The following is a 19575-nucleotide window of genomic DNA, read 5'->3' on the forward strand; positions in this document are numbered from 1 at the left end:
AGTCTATTTGGTATAAACCTTGAAATTTTTTTTAAAAAGTTAAGTGAAAACATGGATATTTAGTTCACTATATTATGTTGTATATTGACTGTCTTTCCATTCTACTTCCTATTTCTCTGTGGGTACTTCCTTTTTCTCCCAAATGAACTGCTTGTACTTGGCTACTTGTCTCAGCATCCACTTCTAGGGAGTGTCCAAATGAAGATAGGCTGTCATTTTTCTTATAAAATTTCCTGTATTTTGACGTGGCAGCTTGCAACCTCATGGTGTCATTTTGCGTTTCTCTATATCTATTGTTTCCTCTACACTAGTGCTTGGGCTTGATTAGGGTGGGGTCAAGTTCAGTTTTTTGAGTTTTAAGAATTCTTCACAAGTCGTGCTTTCTGTTTCCTATTGCATCCTATCAAGAAGCATTAATATCTGGTTGTCCCACCTTTAGTGTGTGGAGATTGTTCAATAACGGTGTCAATGCCGTTGTTCCACGTTAAGATTAGCTCAAAGCCTCTTGAAAGCCTTGGCAAAAAGGGAGTATAACATACTATGTAATTCTTGTTGTTCAAGGCCCAGCAGTTATCTTCTTTTGAGAAGAGGTAATGACTTTGCAGGAATTATGGATGAAAACGCTTGGGAGAGAGGATCTTCTCTCTCTCTTTTTTAATGTGAAAATGAAATTGTTTGAGGATCTTGCTAGATGTAATATAAACATCAATATGATATTATTCACACCCCTTCCCCAGTGCCTAGTACAGTGCCTAGCAAGTAATAGAGGGCTCAGTGAATTATTTGTGGAACGAATGAGTGATCTCACAAAAGAATGTATGTACCAGCTTGTATGTAGACTGTCTTAGGGGAACTTACTTTCATCAGGCATCCTGGGCAGGAATTACGGTGTGGCACAAGGACAGCAGTCATAATTTTCTCTTGGCATATGTGTGCAAGTATTTGTTCTAGACAGTTACTTACAAGATCCAGTGCTAGGCAGTAATTGGGAGACAGGGATGGATGGAACATTGTCTCACTCTCACCCCCACCCCCTGCACATAACCGCTCCCCCTAGGTTCCAGAGTGTGTACAGAAAAAGAAGAAAACAGTTCTCATCTTGAATTTTCTCCCAATTCCCATGCTTTGTTTGGGTTTCAGAGGAGTAGTGTTGTGGTGATTTTAAGAAAAAAATCCCGTCTACACGTTGAGAAGCTCATTTCCAGTTCTGAAAAGCATTTTATAACAAGAGCATCCTTCTCTGAAGTTCAGAGAAGTACATGGTCTATTTAAGGTGAATTAGTTCATCCCATTTTTAGAATACAGTGAAGAACATAACACAGATGACATCAATTTTAGTGGAAATCCATGCATGATCAAATAACTAATATGCAAGAAAAAGTATGAGTTGCAACAGCTTTTTTTTTCTATATTTGTTTTTACTCGCAGAATTTGAGTTTAAGGATTATATTATCTATACATGAATTATTTTTTTTGCATAGAATTTTTTTCCCAAATGTCTACCCCATCATAATTGAGTTATTTAATGAAGAATTATAATTGTTCTAGTGTTTCTTTATAAAAGCAGATTGGTCTGACTTGTCCAAAATGGGTTGCACTGATGTTATAGGAATGTTTTGTCCCTGAGCAATTTAAGGGTTAAATAGCTTCCCCGTGTTATTCTACGCTTAGTCCTATTTTCCCCTCTCTTTGAACTTCTAGTTCATTGTAATGCTTCTGGGAATACTAACAGCGAGATGTGCCTTGATTGATACTCAGCTTCAAGGCTCATACAGTGCCTGTCAGCCTCAGCTTCTTTCCTCCCGGGACCTTTCATATCTCCTGACTCCTTGCAGCCAACTGCAAACCTCTTCGTTTCTGTTGCCTGCCAGCTTAATGCAAAACTGAGAGTGAGAGCAGGGGCCCCAGGGAAGAGAAGCAGTCTGGGTCCAGTGGCATTGGGACTTCAGGTGGGAGGCTGAGTTGTCAGCCTGGGTTAGAAGTAGAAGGGAGCTGTTGCTCGGGACAGTGCTTATTTCTTGCTGTAGGAGAGACATAGCTTGTAAAGGGCTTTGAGAATCTCCCAACAGAAAGGTGGATAAATGAACCAATTTAGCAAAAATCCTCTAAGCTATTACTGCAGAATGCCTAGCAGGTGTAATGCCAATGGAGAATAGTAATGCCACAAGGAGGGAAACATCCTATTTTATGCTAATAATTTTCATGCAGAAATATCCTTTCAGGCAGAAGGCAGTATACTTTTAAAAATTAACATCTATGCAAATTTCTAATAAGATTATGGATTCCACATTTTCTAAAATCAGTAATTTGCATGTCAATACAGAATTCTCACAAATGAGTCTTACTTGTTCTTGTGTTCATATTTGAGGACCAGAAACATTGTAGAAAGTTTAAAATGAATTCCATGCTTGTCTGTAGAGTCAAAAGCTTTGTTCTCTGAGGCAGTGCTGCTTAAACTTTAATGCGCGTAGGAATGCCTTGGGGATCTTAGCAAAATGGAGATTCTGGTTCAGTAGGTCCAGGCAGGGGCCTCATATTCTGCATTTCTCACAAGCTCCCAGGTGATGCCAGTGCTGCTGGTTCAGGGACCACTATTTGAACAGCAAGGTTTTAAGGTATTGCACTTTAAAACAAACAAACTCACTGGAAATATCGTTTTCTAAACTCAGTTTACTAAGCTGTTCTAATAAAACGCTTAAAGCAAAGCCTAGCAAATGCTTTTGTGCCTCTAAATCTTGCCAACAGATGTAATATTCGGTAAACTCTTCTGCCTGATCCTTCCTTAGCTTCTGCTCCCGAGAGTCTCCGGCTCTTTTCGTGACTGCTTTAACCACCTTAAAATAGGACAGTGCAAGAAGTGCTGGATCTCCATCCACTAATGTAGCATGGCTGTTCCTAAAGGAGGGTATTCTGTGTGCTGAAGCATCTGGAAATCACGTCGGAGAACAGCTGGGGGACCCAGAAGAAGGTGTGATTAGGGGCTCAGGACGGCTCTTGGACAGTGAGGCAGAGGGGTTGCTGCAGTGGGTGTGAAGATCACTTCTGAGATTCCCGCTAAATGGGAGTCAGGAATTATCACCTAGTGGGTGCTTTTCACCATTACATAATTCAAAACAAGTTTTAATATAGACTTCATTCCTATTCGATAGCCTTATTTTCCTCAAACATGTTAAAAATATTTGTTGGCTGTTCCCCCATTTCTCACCTCCAGTGCTCTCCCTCTGAATTGTTAGTGTATTAACATACTCTATTCTTTCACTTAGTACAGATTTGAGTGTTTATTGTATACAAATAGGGTACTGTAGTAAGTAATCTGTGGGATACAACTTGAATAAGGCACAGGCTCTCCTTTCAAGGTACGCAGAGTCTCCTGCTTGAGGTAGGGTAGCACAGATAACCTGTGTGCAGATCATGTGTTAACACCCTACCGAAGGTGCTCTGGGGCTTCCGAGGAGAGAGAAATGAATCGTTGTTGTCTGGGACCATCAGGAAAGGCTTCGTAGAAAAGACAGCTTTTGAATTGGGTCTTGGAAACTAGATAGGTTTTCCTAGCTGCTCTGAGCAGAGGAAACTGCGTGAGCAAAGTATGGAGGCAGGAGAATAAACAGACACATTTTAGGAATTGCAGCTGCTGTAGACTGTCTGCATTCGTGGATTTGTAACTTACCGGATTTGGACCATTTGTGAGTGACCCTTGAAGGGTCGTGTAGTAGTTTTTCTGAGTTACTGTTTTATTCCCTTGCTAAGAGCCTAGTGTTTAAGTCGGTGAGTGAGGCTAGGGATTGGTTTAGCACTCACGTCTTGGTTATCTTTGTTCTTCTCGATTCACTCTCATTACATTTTTCATTTTACTGTATATGATATGGAAGGACGTTATATGCTTATTAATAATTTAGAATTTGTGAAGAGCTTGTTACGGTTACTTTCAGTTGCTAAGGGTCTACTGCAAAGAGGGTTACTATATAACTTATTGCCCTAGCCAGGACTCTTTTGAAAGGGGCGGTGCTATTAATATTCTAGAGCAACAGGCGTAAACTGGGTTTGTCTCAAGCAAGCTGGAGTGTGTGGCCAGTTAGAATCTGTGGTTCCTCTGGCTGGAGTTCGTGGTGGTTGGAGTCTGGGATAGGGATGGGGAGCGGTACGATGTGATTTGGGAAAGCAAGTGTGGGCTAGTTTGTGAATGATCCTAAATGCCAGGCCGTGGAATTAGGCTTTTATACTGTAGACAATGAAAAGCCTTTGAGGGTTTTTTTGGGCAGAGGAATTGATATATGCAAAGCAGCATTTGAAAAGATTGGTCTGGCCTGTGTGGGCAGGTTGGATTGAAGGGAGAGATTCAGTTCAGGGAGTGTCGTAGTAGTTCCTGTTAAGGGTATACGCGAATGGTCTTAATGTTCTAGGAAAGTTTATTTATTTTAAAAATTATGAACAGAAAAGCTTTAATAGTTCATTTCCAGTATGTGTTGTTATTGCTGTGAGTTCATACTTCTGAAGAAGATCCTGTTGGATTATTGTTTTGTTCAGTTAATGTTTTTTCAGAAGAGGAATAGCTCTTGGCTTTTGCACTGAGTACCAGAGCGTTTTGTGTGTTCTGGTATTATAGCAGTATATATGTTAATATTGTGACAATTAGAGTTTGACCTAACGTTGAGAGAGAGTGCTTAATAAAATGTCTTTCCAAAATTTATTTCTAAAATACTTTCTTTTTATCATGTAATCAGCTTTTCATTATATCTTGTTTCAACTTGATGTCTAATCTAGAGAGAGTCTTATTTTCGCAGTAACTCCATTTCCCTAGCCTACAGTTTCCCTTGTTTGATCCCCATGGAGTAGGTCAGGTTTATGAGAAAGAAAAGTTGTTTTCTACTAGGAGAACCAGACAAAGCTGCATGGAGGAGGGAATCAATCCTTGAAGGATTGATTATGCAGTAGTGGAGAAGAGAACACTCCAGGAGAGAAAAGCATGTACACAAAGAGGAAGAAGCGGAACAATTCTGGGGCCTGTTTTGAGAAAAGCGACTGACTGCTGGGTGGCTTCAAAAGTGCTGTGGAAATACAGCCAGGGCACTGGCATCGCTAGCCAGTCAGGTGGTCATGGAGGATACAGGGAAGTTTAAAGGAACGAAAAGCTTTTTAGTTCCAAAGATATCTCAACTTTAAGAAATCATCTGATGGAAGAAAATATTCTTGCTGAAGAAGCTCCTATTTAAATCTAGCCTGTCACTTATTTTTTTTTAAAATGAATTTGGGTGCAGTGTTTACCATTTCATTGATGTGCCTTTTATGTAAGATCATTTCACTAGACAACCTCAGACTGGAATGTTTAATATTTAGTCAAGAAATGCATGTGGAAGGAATTATCCAATCAATTATAGGAGATGATTGGAGAGCCTTCTCAGTTTTCTTGGCAAGTTCAAAATGAGTTAATGAACTGAAGAGAATGACCAATTTGTGAAATATTTCATAAGTTTTTGTCTGCTTATTTACATATGTTGTCTAAATATCCCACCATTAGAGGCTATATTCTCCATGACTATTAAGATCTTCTATTCAAAATTTCTATGTAGGCTTTTGTTGTTTCTTTAAAAAGGAACTTTAAAAGTTTACTTCAAGTCTAAATTTAAAAAAATTAAATTAACGATTACCCTTCTCCTGTCCTGGTTTAGAGTTACTCGTCTTTATTTTACTTAAGCAGTATAGCATTTGACACATAAAGATGTTTCCCCAGGAGAATCTTGTTTCCGCCCAGGGCTGACATGAAAAGAAACAATTTGCCAGACTAGTGGAGCTTGCTAACAATTCAAATAAACAACCTGTCTTTCCCTTCACACTGCATATTAATAGAAATGTTAATGGTCAGCCGCCGCCTTTATCTCCTTCAGGGAGGAGAGATTGTTGGGTCAGTGACGGTTTTCTTGCTGTGGGCCCTCTTCCACACAGCTGTTCGCTCCACACGTCTTATCAGTTGCATGCTGCTTAGCACAATGTTTCTTAACTAATAATTAGCTATTAATGCAGCCAAATTGACTGATGCCTCTCTTTTGTCATTACCTAGCGTGTAAATATTTTTGCCATGTGTTTCAAAGTTAAAAGCAATTAAATTTAGAATATGCTTCTCTGTATTTTGATAGGCGATAACTTGCTCTTCAAAAGTGGGCTTTCTTGGATTAGACAGCTGAAGACCATTATATCTGTGTTTAGCATCTTCCTCCCCTCCTGACCGTCACCACTGGTGTGAGAGCTCCTGAGGCAGAGCATGCACACCTCATGCATGTGCCCTCAGTACCTAGTAGACACTCTATAAATGACTGTCAGGTTATTAATGACTTTGATAATGATCAGCTTCGTTGCTTGATGATAATATATATTTTTTTTAAGATTTTTTTTTTAAATTTTTTTCCTTTTTCTCCCCAAAGCCCCCTGGTACATAGTGGTATATTCTTCATTTTAGGTCCTTCTAGTTGTGGCATGTGGGACGCTGCCTCAGCGTGGTTTGATGAGCAGTGCCATGTCCGCGCCCAGGATTCGAACCAACGAAACACTGGGCCGCCTGCAGCGGAGCACACAAACCTAACCACTCAGCCACGGGGCCAGCCCCTTGATGATAATATTTTTGTGTTATCATCTTGAATTTTTCTTCACACAATCCACTCTAAACTTTTGCTATACTAATATAATTGGATTGTTAAAAACAAGACAACAGGCCCAAAATGGAGTCACTTATGCTAAGCCCCATAACACCAACCCGAGACAACTTACAGTTTCGGCTGCCCCAGAAATGGAATCTTAACCAGTCAATGAGGAATCGCCTGATCAGCACTAGTTAGGTAACCTGCCTGATACACCCCTGCCATCCCCTACAGGGAAGTAATTTTGCAGTAACCAACCCGCTTTTTTGACTAGTGTAACTTCCTTGTTCCCACTCCCTTCTGCCTATGAAAGTTTTTCATTTAGTACAGCTCCTTGGGCCTCCCTTCTATCTGTTAGATTGGATGCTACCTGATTCAAATTGATTTTTGCTCCAATAAAGTCTTAAAAATTTTAATATGCCTCAGTTTATCTTTTAACAGGTTACACAATTATCTAGAGCTGATCATACACTGATGAGGAAAGAATCTGTTAACTGAGATATGGATAGTAAGTAATGATTAGTGAAGGAAGTCTGATCTTTCCAGTTAATTTCTGAGGTGTTGAAAATAATGGAATTAGTTATATAAGTCAAATATTCAGGGATTTTAAATTATCTGTCTTACTTTCAAGAGAGTAGAATTTATTGGTTGCTAGCAGATAGTAGCCAGCTATTGGCTACCCTATTATGTTAACTTGAAAATAAGACATATTATTCTTAGGCTTCTTCTAAGAAAAGAATAAGTTTATAGAAACATTTCAAATAATTAGCGGGATTTATTTTCATACCAGCATCAATGCGTCTCTTTATACCATTAGAAATTGAATTGGTGAATTATAAAATTTTTGAGTTGCAACCGTTCTGAGTACTAAAGTGTCCGTGAAACGGGTGGGTGAAGGAGTAGTCTTCAGTACCTGGATCAGGGCCTGCCGTTAGTTGTCACTCACTAAAAAGCAACGGTTCACTGAATAAATTTCCATATGCAAACTCTGGTTTGAACAAAAAACTGTCAGACATCAAACCATGTAGCCTGTTAAAGATGGAACCTAAAAATAAAATATACTTATATAAAAATAAGTAAACAGTTGATAGTTGAGTTTAAAATTGTATCTTTGTTTTGCAACTAGAAAACGGAGATTTTCTTTGATAAATGTGCACTTTATGGTTCAGACATGTTAAAGTGGAAGCAAAACATTCTTGTTCTCTTTTTAATATAAGCCTCTCACTTACATTGTTATCACCAGTAAGTGAAGATGAGGCAAGAAGGGCTTTTGGTTCACAATTTGAAGAGTCTTTCTTGAATCGTCTTCTTCATTATTTTGTTCTGTCTTAGAAACATGGTGGGATAGAATCAGCAAACGTAGCTTTGGTTTTATATTCTTTCAAAACTGATAATAATTTGGCAATTTTTTTCTTGTGGCGCCATAAAGATGAAGTTGTTGAAAGTATTAATTTAACAGAGTGAGTAAATTCTCAATTTTCTTAATTGTTTAGAAACAATCTCTTTTATATATTTGGAAGTATAAGAAGCCTTATTTGACCAGTTTCCAGGCTTGAGAAGTTGTACTTCTATTTCGCTGACCTAGCGAAGGGTTAGAGGAGATAGTAAAGATTAAAACCAGTTGTTGGATGATTCTGTAAATAACAGGTGGAACTAACTTTATTCATAAATTTTCTTTTCCTTTTTAGACTTTATGCTTTATTTGCCTTTTGTGGAAACATTTATCAATTTCACATTTTTTAAATTTCCAGGTAACTTGGGTTTTTACTCCTGTAACAACTGAAATAACAAGTCTTGATACAGAGAATATAGATGACATTTTAAGTAAGTACCTTGATATTTTTAAACAAAGTACACTTCCTTCTCTATAAAGAGTTAGTTTATATACAGAAACAAAGTAAAATCTCAGTTATCTAGAACAGTTGACGAGCTGACATTCTGACTAATTCCACGGTGCACTGAATTAACAAAGGACTTTTGGTTTTAAGTTTTTGGTAAGCGTAAGTCTGCTTTCCTGTGTTACAAGTGAAGTAAACTTTTGGTTTTGTTTTATTTCTTTACCTTCTTGTAAATTCCACTGTTAACAATTCATGAAGTATTTTGCTAAAGCCTACTTAGAGGCCAGCCGTTTCCACTGTGCAGTGCTGAATGTTAATGACCTTAGGACGCAGCCGAGGAATTGGTCTTTTTAAATTTTTAACTAAATCACCTGATCTCATTTATTGTCATTGGTCCAGTTAAGTTCAAAAAGTGTTTTAGTGAATGTTTTGTTTGCTGACAATTTGTAGATGGAATTAACTTGGGGGAAACATTTCTTGCTTTTAAAAGTACTGGAGGGAAGGTGAAGACGTGGTTGATAGAAATCACAACTGAGGAGATTTAAGAAAATGTACAAAGTGCGTAAATGATTTTTTTAAAGCGCTCCATTTCAACCACTGGTTTGAGCATAACAAAACCAAAAAGAATAGAGGTATAAGGTGTTATTCATTGAGCAGCATATATTGTTTTGTGTCCTTGGAACTGGTTTTAAATGTTAAAAAGTCTATTCCCGCATTATGAGATTTCTGTAGAGCAGTGGTTCTATAAACTTTAGCACGTATCAGAATCACCTGGAGGGTTTATTAATATCTGTACTGCTGGGCCTGGCCCCAAGTTTCTGATGGTGACTGCTAGACTGACTCTAAGAATTTGCATTTCTGCAAGTTCCTATACGATGCTGGTGCTTCTGGTCCGGGGACCACAGTTTGTGAACCACTCCTTTAGAGTGAATAGGCAAGTGGATAAAAAGGGCTTTGAAGGTAAAAAAGGAAGAAGAAAGTTGAAACTGACATATCATTCTCACTCCTTTCATCTTCCAAATTCTAGAATATCTTTGTGAGTACTTGAGGAGTTATCTAAGTTTCTCTGTATTAGGTTTAGGCGAAAAGAACAAATATATCTTTCTCACCTCTTCACATCTGGATATGCAAATGATACTAAGTTATTTTTGCAACAGAGAATAACTTAAGTGGATGGGAGCCAGAAAAAGTACATCTTATGCAACACTGTTAGTTGTAGATTACTTGTTGCACTTAGGTGGGACATCTGAGACTTAGAAATGGCTTGGTTATACAGGTCTTTTCTGTTAAATAGGATTTTATTTGAAGAGCTACTTCTCACTTACGCATTAATATGGAAGGTGAAAAAATAGGTTATTAAAATCCAGGTCATTCCACTTGACTTTTTATGAGAGAGGGCAAGATAGTAGCTTACTTGCCTGATCTGGGTTTGATTCCCCTTTTGTATTTTATATTCATTTGGTGAAAGTATAAAGATGAAGGATATAGGAAAAAAGGAAGAGAGACTCCCACAAATTTCGTAAGCCATCCATGATTCTATGTATGGGTTTGTGAGCGAGAAGTAACTTAATTGTTACTGTGTATTTTTAGAGGACCTTTACTGTGGAAAAGACCATGACGAAAACTAAGTCTTTAATTATGTCAAAATTATGTAGACACAAATAACTTAGGTTGTTTGGTTTTGTTTTTCAATTTCAGACAATGCTGATGTTGCTTTAGTAAATTTTTATGCTGACTGGTAAGTAATAATCTTATTATTTTTGGGAGGGGGAGGTTGCATCATTTTTTTTTTTTAACTTGCTAAAGGTGAATGTTTCTGGGCTAGAAAGGGATGAGTGGGGAAGCCTTTTTCTTTTGTGAGACCATGTTCCATAAACAAAATCAGTTAAATTAAGGCTCATTCACAAATAGAGTAGCTTAATTTGGTGAGCATTTGTATTTTAAGAGAGAAATATATCTGATTGCATTATCCTACATCTTAAAATAAAAGCAGGTAACATAAAAACCCAAAATATCTCATGTGTGTATATCACACATACACACACAAAAACACACAGAGTACCTCATGCAGTTCTGTATTTTTCCAGTGTTTGAAGGTGAGCATTTGGGTGTGGCAAGTTTAGAAGGAACAATAATGTTGACATTTTTTAACATATACCATCTGCTGCTACTTCCAGGAAGCCTTTATTCCTTTCCCCTTCCCAATCAGCATCTGTCTTCTGTGTTCATATGGTACCCTATGTACCGCTTTCTTTTTCTTACTACATCCTTTTGTCTTTTATCTTTGTTTGTGCCCTAGCAAACAAACTTTGACGGCTGAGATACTGTCTTACTCAGTATTCCCAGAGTCTAGAACAAGGGCATAATATGTAGTAGATGGTAATGAATGTGACATGGGGAGAGGAAGAAGGGCACTTCAGCTGGAGAGAGGTTTGAAACACTCGCATAATCCTTATTGCTAGGCACTCTGTGTCGTATTTGACCTTTTTAGGCTCACTGCCTCCTCCTTGCGGCTGCTCTACGTCAGGCCACAGTCCTGCGGTTCACCTAGACTCCTGTGACAGTCTCCCCATTTATTTCCTGGGCTTCTCGTCTTACGTGTCTCTGCTCTATTCTATACAAAGTAAGCCAGAGTGGTTTTTCCTTAAGTGCAAATTAGATTAGTTTACACCTCATCTTAAAACTCTTACATGGTTTTTCATTACTTTTAGGTAAGTCCCTTACCTTGGCCTAGAAGTCTCCTGATGACATGGTCCCTTCCTACCTCTACAGCTGTATGTCTTGCCTCTCTCCACTCCCACATTCTTTTCTAGTTATACTGAATATCTTTCAGTTTCTGTAATATTCTTTACTCTTTTGTCACTGGACCTTTAGTCGTGATATTTTCTTTGCCTGAACAGATCGCTCTTCTCTCACCCATTTACCTAGTTAAGTTGTAATCATCTTTCAAGTCTTAGATTAGGTGCCACTTTCTTCAGGTCACCTTCCTAGATGAGTATCCCTACCCTTGCTCTCAAGTCAGCTTAGGAACCCTTTTTGTATCTTCCCATAGCATCTCATATTTACCCAATCATAATACTTGTATGCAATAATTTAGTTGGTGCCTCCCCACTACATTGTTAGCTTTGTAAAAAGTTACCATAACTATTTTTTTCAGTATTAATCCCCAAGCACTTTGCATAATACTTGGCAGATAAGTACATAATAAATATTTATTGTGAATGATATATAGTAAAGGTATTTAAAGAACATCAGTAAAATGTTGAAGATATACAGAGAAAATAGCATTTATAAAATGTATAACAAAGGTAGCATTTTCCAAGGTAACTTAAGATTGTCCAGATGTAACAATAGCCACAAAATTGGGTAGAAGATTATCTAGTCCAATCCACTTTAAAGATAAAACCACGATCTAGAGGAGTGAAGTGTTTTGCCAAGGTTACCTGACTAGATTGTGGCAGAGCTAAAACTAGAACATGCTTCTCTTGTTGAGGGATTTTGTGTGTGGTAAGAAAGAGAACTAGAACGTCCCTTTGACCTTGTTGCAAAAATTAGATTGGAAATGTGGACTAATTACAATTATTTGGGAAAACATATTACCCAAAGAATACCTTGAGTTGTTCATGAATTAGTACTCTTTTATTCAACTGAAAAAACTTAGGTAATTGGCCACAAGACGTAGACTTACTCTGTGTGGCCTGAAAGGCTAGCATCTGAGTTCCCTCTGGAAGTTACGGATGTGGCATAGTTTAAGGAAGGATTCTCTGGTAGAACTGCCTAAAAATACTGATAGACCTCAGAGGGTGATAAATCATAGCAGGTACTTAATAATGCGGTTATGTGCCAGGCTCTTCACATGCATTGTTCTAATGCTCAGAACTACCCCACAGGTAGGTATTATAATTTCTGTTATAGGTTGAGGAAATTGTGGCTCAGAAGGGTCATATGGTTAGTAAGTTGGTGGAACTGAGATTTAAATTCAGGTATGTCTGACTCCGAAGCTAATTCCCCCCGCTCCCCCCACCCCCATCATGTTAGTAAGTGCTCCAAAATTGTCCCTGTGAAGACTTTTACCCATTTGATTGATTTGTAAAGGGTTGGTTCAAGCACTAGATTGGAGATTGGATTCAGATGACTCTTCAGGCCTTTTTAATAGATGTATTGCTTTTGTTACGTCACTTTTATAATTGTAACTTTCCGTATGTGTGGATTCAGCTGTATGATGGTGCAGTAATATTGCAGTTGAGCTTTTATTTCATCTTCTCCTTTCACCTTTTGGTATTAAAACTGATCTGTTTAAAGATGAAATGTACTTAAATGCTTCCCGGGCAGCAAATTGGACAATCCAGAAAGAAGGAGCCCTTAATGTATGTCTTTACCTTGCTCTTAAGCCAGAAGCCTGCCCTCTGATTCTTTACTAGGCCATATCCTAATTCTTCAAGAAACCAGTGACCAATCCCCAGCCCTTGCCTCCCTGTCCTCCGGCACCCCATTTTCAGCAAGCTCTAAGAACCCACACACCTGTGATCCCAGCCTCTCCAGTTCCTCTAGTTTATCAGTTTATTCGTTTAACAGACATTTATTGAAATGCTTATTAGAATATGTAGTCCAGTAAGACATGGTCCCTGATGTCCACAGACCCCGCCCACCTACCCCAGATGGGAGTTAAGAATGCTAAAAGAGGAGAGAGCCACTTGAAAGCATGAGATTGAAGATAGAGATTGTGTCTCCTTCATGTACTCTAGGACCTCTCTTTAGGAAGTCAGGGGAGTGGGCTGGAAGAGATACATACAAAAGAAACAGGCAGGAAGTATGAAGTGGGCATCCTTTCACAGGCTTTATGATATTTTTGTTGAATCATAGTTAATATGTATGACCGAATCACATGTGGGTTAAAGAGTTCACAGGCTTCATTTAAGTAAATTTCTTAGTGGAGAAGGGCTCTGGAAGCCATAGTAGCAATTATTGTTTGCTTTTTGTTAACAGATACCCAATACGTTTTTCGTATGAGAATGACCGTTCTAACCCAGCTGGTTGTCTGCTCATCTGATTCTTCTCCTCTTTCTTATCAGGTCCCTTTAATGACCCACAACATATATTTGTGAAATGGTTGGCTGATTAAGGGACAGTCAGAATCAGAAGTGTCAAGTTTCTGGAATATTGTGGGGTTTGTGCCCTTTTTTAAAAGTAAAAACAAAATAAACAGAAAGGTCAGACAAGGAAACATGGACGGGAAATCTTGTTTAAGAATTTAAAATTTTACTCCTGGACTTAGTATATTTAATATGTTTATAGATGCAAAAGCCCATTTTAACCTAGAGTAAGTTTTGGGGGAAACAGTTCATTATATACTATATATCCTTTTCATACAGCTTATTTATTTAGTATACTAACTTGCCTGTAAGATTTGATTGAGCTAGTCAGGTGAATTGGTCTAATATTTGCAATAAACTTACCATTTTAAAAATTTTGTACAGTAGTCTAAAATTAGTTCATTATTTAGAGGAAGCTGATTTCCTTTGTAAATGTTCAGGTCTTAGTAGTTACGAGTCCAAGTAGAGGCATCTTAGACGGCTTATTTCACACTTGTTTCATGGCCTCGGTGAGAGACCCTTAGCTGTGTGCTCCATAACGTTGGCCATTTTCTTAAGAAAAAACCAAAATCTTTTAATTTGTACAGTCTTTGAATTTAAAATGGTCTTCATCTCCAGTGAATGACATCAGGATCCGTGAGTAAATTAACTAGTATGTGATTGTCTCAAAATCTGTTTATCGTACGTATTCTAAATATCAGTGAATAATAACTGAAATGAGGTGTTATTGCTTCTGCTTTTCAGTTTTAACTGGTATCCTTCTCTATGCGTAGGTGTCGTTTCAGCCAGATGTTGCATCCAATTTTTGAAGAAGCTTCCAATGTCATTAAGGAAGAATATCCAAATGAAAATCAAGTAGTGTTTGCCAGAGTTGATTGTGATCAGCACTGTAAGTACCTCAGTAGGAAGTACGAAGAAACTCTCCTCTCCCCACGTGTCCTACACACACACGCAGGCACGCACACACACACACTCAAATACAAATACAAATGCATGCACACATGTTTTTCTTTTCTTTTTTTAAATGCTGTAAGTAGAGAACAAACCAAAAAGAGTGACCTTGGTTAAAATGTTAATATTTAATCTTTCTGTACTTAAAACACTGCTTTCCATTTTGCCTCTGTGAAGGGTTTTAAAAATTTGTTTTTGTTTTTATTCTTTTCATTAACAAGTAGGGCAAGCCTGTAGGCAGTAAATCCTAACTAGCAGTGTTTTCTAAGAAAGCAAATACCAAAATCAATCAATAAAATTGAAATATAGCTTTAGGAAAAAATGGATTTCTGTTAGTTTTAGAATCATGCAGAAATACCATTTGTAGTCATTTCAGATAAAACAATCTCAGATTTTTGTCTTTCTGTTATATAAAGGATTCTACTCAGATTGGCTTAGACTATCTTTGAGCTGTAATTACTGATTAATTATTGAGAGTGTTGAGAAACTCAGGTTAGACTCTCTTAAAAGCCCACCTCTTGGATTTTGCTTGTCCCAGTAGAGCATCCCCTGTAAAATCCTCCTGGTTTTCTGTACACGTGGCAGATTTCTCTGACTTGAGCAGGTGAGCTTACAGTGGAGTTTCCTCCTCAGTGCTCCCATTACACTTGAACTTTCCTCTCTCCTGGTGCCAAACTCACTGCATTTTCTAGTTCTGGTTCATTGTGTCTTAGTTGTCTCACCAGTGGCAATGTCAGTTCTTCAAAGGCAGGAACGTTTTTCTTTTCTTTATTTTTAACACTCCCTTTTAAGTGGAGACCAAACTACTCATTAATCTCTGAATCTCAAGCATCTGACAGTTTCTGGGAGACAGCTTGCTCGTGAAAAGCTTGTTACATTGGAATTATTGGTAAGTTGGCCTGAATACAGAACTCTCCCATTCTGCAAATTTCTTATCCTTTTCACTTAACCTGACAATTAGGATTAGTGTGTGTGCGCTAATTTTTCATTTTACTGATAAGGAAATGGAAATAAAGTGGCTTAACCAATGTCATACGACTTCCTGTCTAGCCAAGCCAGATGCAGAATCCAGATCTCCTGACCAAACGCCTTCACAGGTCTCTGTGCTTCTTTTCTGTTCAATTCAACAAACACTTTTGGGATTTACTGGTAAAACTCTGTGCTGGGCAGAAAAGGCTAACAGCAAAGCATTTCAGAATCTTACAAGCCATACCCCACGTTTCTGTCTGCTGAGATTCACAGCTGGATAGGATGAAGGGAGTGATAAAAGGTTGTCAGTGCAAGCATGGACTGCATTTCCACACGGCTTTCTGGATCTTTCCTCCCACCTTTCGCTAACGGGGAAACGTGATGGTTTTCATGTGGGCTCTCGTCTCAAATCTTTCTATTCTTCATGTATTTAATTACACATTACAGTGCATACAGTAGTCCCTACTTTCACTGAATTTGAACCAAAAAATCTGAAATTATGCTCTCAAGCTTACAGTCATTGGGAAGAAAAATAACTATTGTTGAACCATAAGTACCATTTATTCTATCATTTAAACAGATTAATTTACCTTTGAGATAAATCTGGCATCATGGCTAGTAACCGAGTTCTCTTTTTATGGGAGTAACTTGCTGTAGTTCAGATGCTTTTTGATACACCAGAGAGATCTACAAAATTATTTTTTTACTAATGAGAGTTAACATCTGAGACATTGTGCATTCTCTCTAAATATTTTTTCCTTGATGAGTAATTCCTCAGTTTTTAAAAGTGACATTTTGAAATCCTTATTGATGGTTTATTCACATTTTCCACTCTCTCTTTAGAGATTGTAAGACAGACTAGACTATATTTTGGGTAATCCCTTATGTGCCAGTTGGATTGTAGAGGTTTTGAACTGGAAGGACCTTAAGAATCCTGTGATCTGGAGAGAAATGCCTATTAGGCAGATTGTTCTTTGGTAGGATTTGATTTTTTTAAAAGGGATTTATTGAGATATACTTAACTGCACAAGTTTATACAATTTAATGTTTTGACATGTGTATATACCCATGAAACCGTCATCACAATCAAGATACCAACATATCTGTCTTCCTCGTGCTTCTTTGTGGTCCCTCTGTCCTCCCATCAGGCCTCAGGGACCATGGAACAGCTTTCTGTTACTGTAGATTAGTTTGCATTTTCCAGGATTTTGTCTAAGTGGAATCAGACATTGTGTGTTCTGTGTGTGTGTTGGTGGTGGTGTTGTTTTTGACTCAACATGGTTCTTTTGAGATTGTTGTGTGTATCATTCAGTTTTATTATTGGATGGCATTCCATTATATGGCTGTTTAACTGTTCACCTATTGACAGACAAGACAATTGGTTTGTTTCCAGTTTAGGGCTGTTACAAATAAAGCTGCTATGAACATTCAGGAGCAACTCTTTATACATAAGCTTTCATTTATCCTGGACATATGGCTAGGTGTGAAATACCTGAGTCATATGGTAGGTGTATACTTAACTTTTAAGAAACTGGCAGACTGTTTTCCAAAGTATTTGTACTATTTTACATGTCTGCTAACAGTGTATGAGGGTTCCAGTTGTTCCATATTCTTGCCAACACTTGATGTGGTCATTGTATTTAATTTAACATATTTTTCAAATTATTTACAGGTATAATAATTTCTTATTGGGTCTTGAGAGCTCTCTATATATTATGAATATGAGTTCTTTTTCACATGTGTAATTTACAAATATTTTCTCCCATTCCACTCTCTTAAGGGTGTCTTTAATTGTGAACATAAAATTTACCATCTTTACCATTTTTAATTGTACAGTTCAGTAGTGTTAAGGATATTCACATTGTTGTACAAACGGTCTCCAGAGCTTTATCTTGCAAAACTGAAACGCTGTACTCATTAAACAACAACGCAGTATTTCCCCTTCCCCCCAGCCCCTGGCAACCACCTTTCGCTTTCTGTGTCTATGAATTTGACTGCTCTAGGAACCTCATAGAAGTGGAATCATGCCGTATTTGCCCTTTGGGGCTGGCTTATTTCACTTAGCATAATGTCCTCAAGGTTCATCCATGTTGTAGCATGTGTCAGAATTTCTTTCCTTTTTAAGGCTAAATAATATTCCATTGTGTGTATAGACCACATTTTGTTTATACATTCATCTGTTGATGGACACTTGGGTTATTTCCGCCTCTTGGCTATTGTGAATAATGCTGCTGTGAACATGGTTATGCAAATTATCTCTTCAAGACCAGCTTTCAGTTTTTTTGGATATATACCCAGAAGTAGAATTGGTGAATCATATGACAGTTTCATTTTTTAATTTTTGAGGAACTGTCATACTGTTTTCCATAGCAGCTGCACCAGTTTTACATTCCCACCAGCAGTGCATAAGGGTTTCAATTTTTCCGCATCCTCGCTAACCCTTGTTATTTTCTGTTTTTGTGATAATAGCCATCCTAAAGGGTGTGAAGTGCTACCTATCGTGGTTTTGATTTGCATTTCCCTACTGATTGGTAACGTTGAGCATCTTTTCATGTGTTTCTTGGCCATTTGTATATCTTCTTTGAAGAAATACCTGTTCCAGTCCTTTGCCGATTTTCAAATCAGGTTATTTTTTGTTATTGTTGAATCATAGGAGTTCTTCATATATTCTAGATATTAACCACTTATCAGTTCTATGATTTGCAAATATCTTCTCCCATTCTATAGGCTGCCTTTTCACTGTTGATTATGTTCTTTTTATAGAAGTTTTAAATTTTAATGTCCGATTTACCTGTTTTTACATTTGTTGCTTCTTCTTTTGTCTCATATCCAAGTAATCATTGCTAATCAAATGTCATGAAACTTTGCTCCCATGTTTTCTTCTTAGAGTATTATACTTTAGGTCATATGTTTAGGTCTTTATCCATTTTGAGTTAATTTTTTTATATTGTGCAGGGTACATTTCATTCTTTGCATGTGGGCATCTAGCTTTTGTAGCCCTATTTGTTGATGAGACTATCCTCTCCCTATTGGATGGTCTTGGCACCCTTGTCAAAAATCATTTGACCATATATGTGAGGATTTATTTCTGGGATCTCTGTTCCATTCCATTGGTCTATATGTCTATCTTTATGCCAGTACCACACTGTTTTGATTACTGTAGCTTTGTAATATGTTTTGAAATCGGGAAGTGTGAAACCTCTAATTTCGTTTGAGAGTGTCTTTTGAAGGGCATATATTCTTAATTATAATGAAGTCCAGTTTATCCTTTTTTAAAGTGAATTATGCTTTCAATGCTGTATCTAAGAAATCCTTGCCTCACCCAAGATCACAGAGATTTTCTGCTATGTTTTTGTTGATCTCTTATCTGTGATTTGTCTGTTTGTTTATGTTAACACCAATACCACACTTTGTAGATTACTGTAGCTTTATAATAATCTTGATGTCAGTAGTGTAAATCTTCCAACTTTATATATTTTTTTTCAAAGTGGTTTGGCTATTGTAGTTGCTTTGGATTTCTGTATGACTTTTAGAATTGACTTGTTAATTTCTAGCCAAAGTTGGGGGGGTGGGGGGAAGACTGCTGGGATTTTAATTGGGATTACTTTGAATCCTTGGGCCAATTTATGGAGAATTGTCATTTTGACAACATTGAATCTTCTAATCCATGAACATTGTATATCTCCCCATTTATTTAGGTCTTTTCAGTTTTTCTCAGCAATGTTTTACAGTTTTCAGCAATGTTTCAGTCTACAAGTCTTTCACATCTTTGTCAGATTTATCCTTAAGTATTTTTTTGAAGCTATTGCAGATGATATTTTTGAAATAAGCTTTTTATTTTTGGAATAATTGTAGAGATACAGAAAAGTGACAAAGATAATACAGAGAGTTCCTCTATACTCCTTACTCAATTTACTCTAATGTTGACATCTTACATTACCGTGGTACATTTGTTAAAACTAAGAAACTAACACTGGTACATTACTATTAACTAAACTATAGAGTTTATTCAGATTTTATCATTTGTTCTACTCATGTCCTTTTTCTGTTCCAAGATCCAGGACATTGAATTTAGCTATCAGGGCTTCTTAGCTA

General features: G+C 37.5%; 1 protein-coding gene across 4 annotated transcripts in view; it reads left to right on the forward strand.

The window, feature by feature from the left end:
* Positions 1 to 19575, forward strand: part of ERP44 (endoplasmic reticulum protein 44) — a 77214-nt gene that overhangs the window by 20402 nt on the left and 37237 nt on the right. For 2 of the 4 annotated variants that reach the window (XM_014842230.3, XM_014842231.3), the window contains exons 2-4: positions 8381 to 8453; positions 10166 to 10205; positions 14334 to 14449. In XM_014842230.3, coding sequence (XP_014697716.1) covers positions 8381 to 8453; positions 10166 to 10205; positions 14334 to 14449 — 229 coding nt within the window. The remainder of the gene's footprint in view (positions 1 to 8380; positions 8454 to 10165; positions 10206 to 14333; positions 14450 to 19575) is intronic. The other 2 variants (XM_070519129.1, XM_070519130.1) reach the window with 1 other exon arrangement.

The sequence above is a fragment of the Equus asinus genome, chromosome 10 (genome assembly GCF_041296235.1).
Source record: "Equus asinus isolate D_3611 breed Donkey chromosome 10, EquAss-T2T_v2, whole genome shotgun sequence".
Classification (NCBI taxonomy): domain Eukaryota; kingdom Metazoa; phylum Chordata; class Mammalia; order Perissodactyla; family Equidae; genus Equus; species Equus asinus.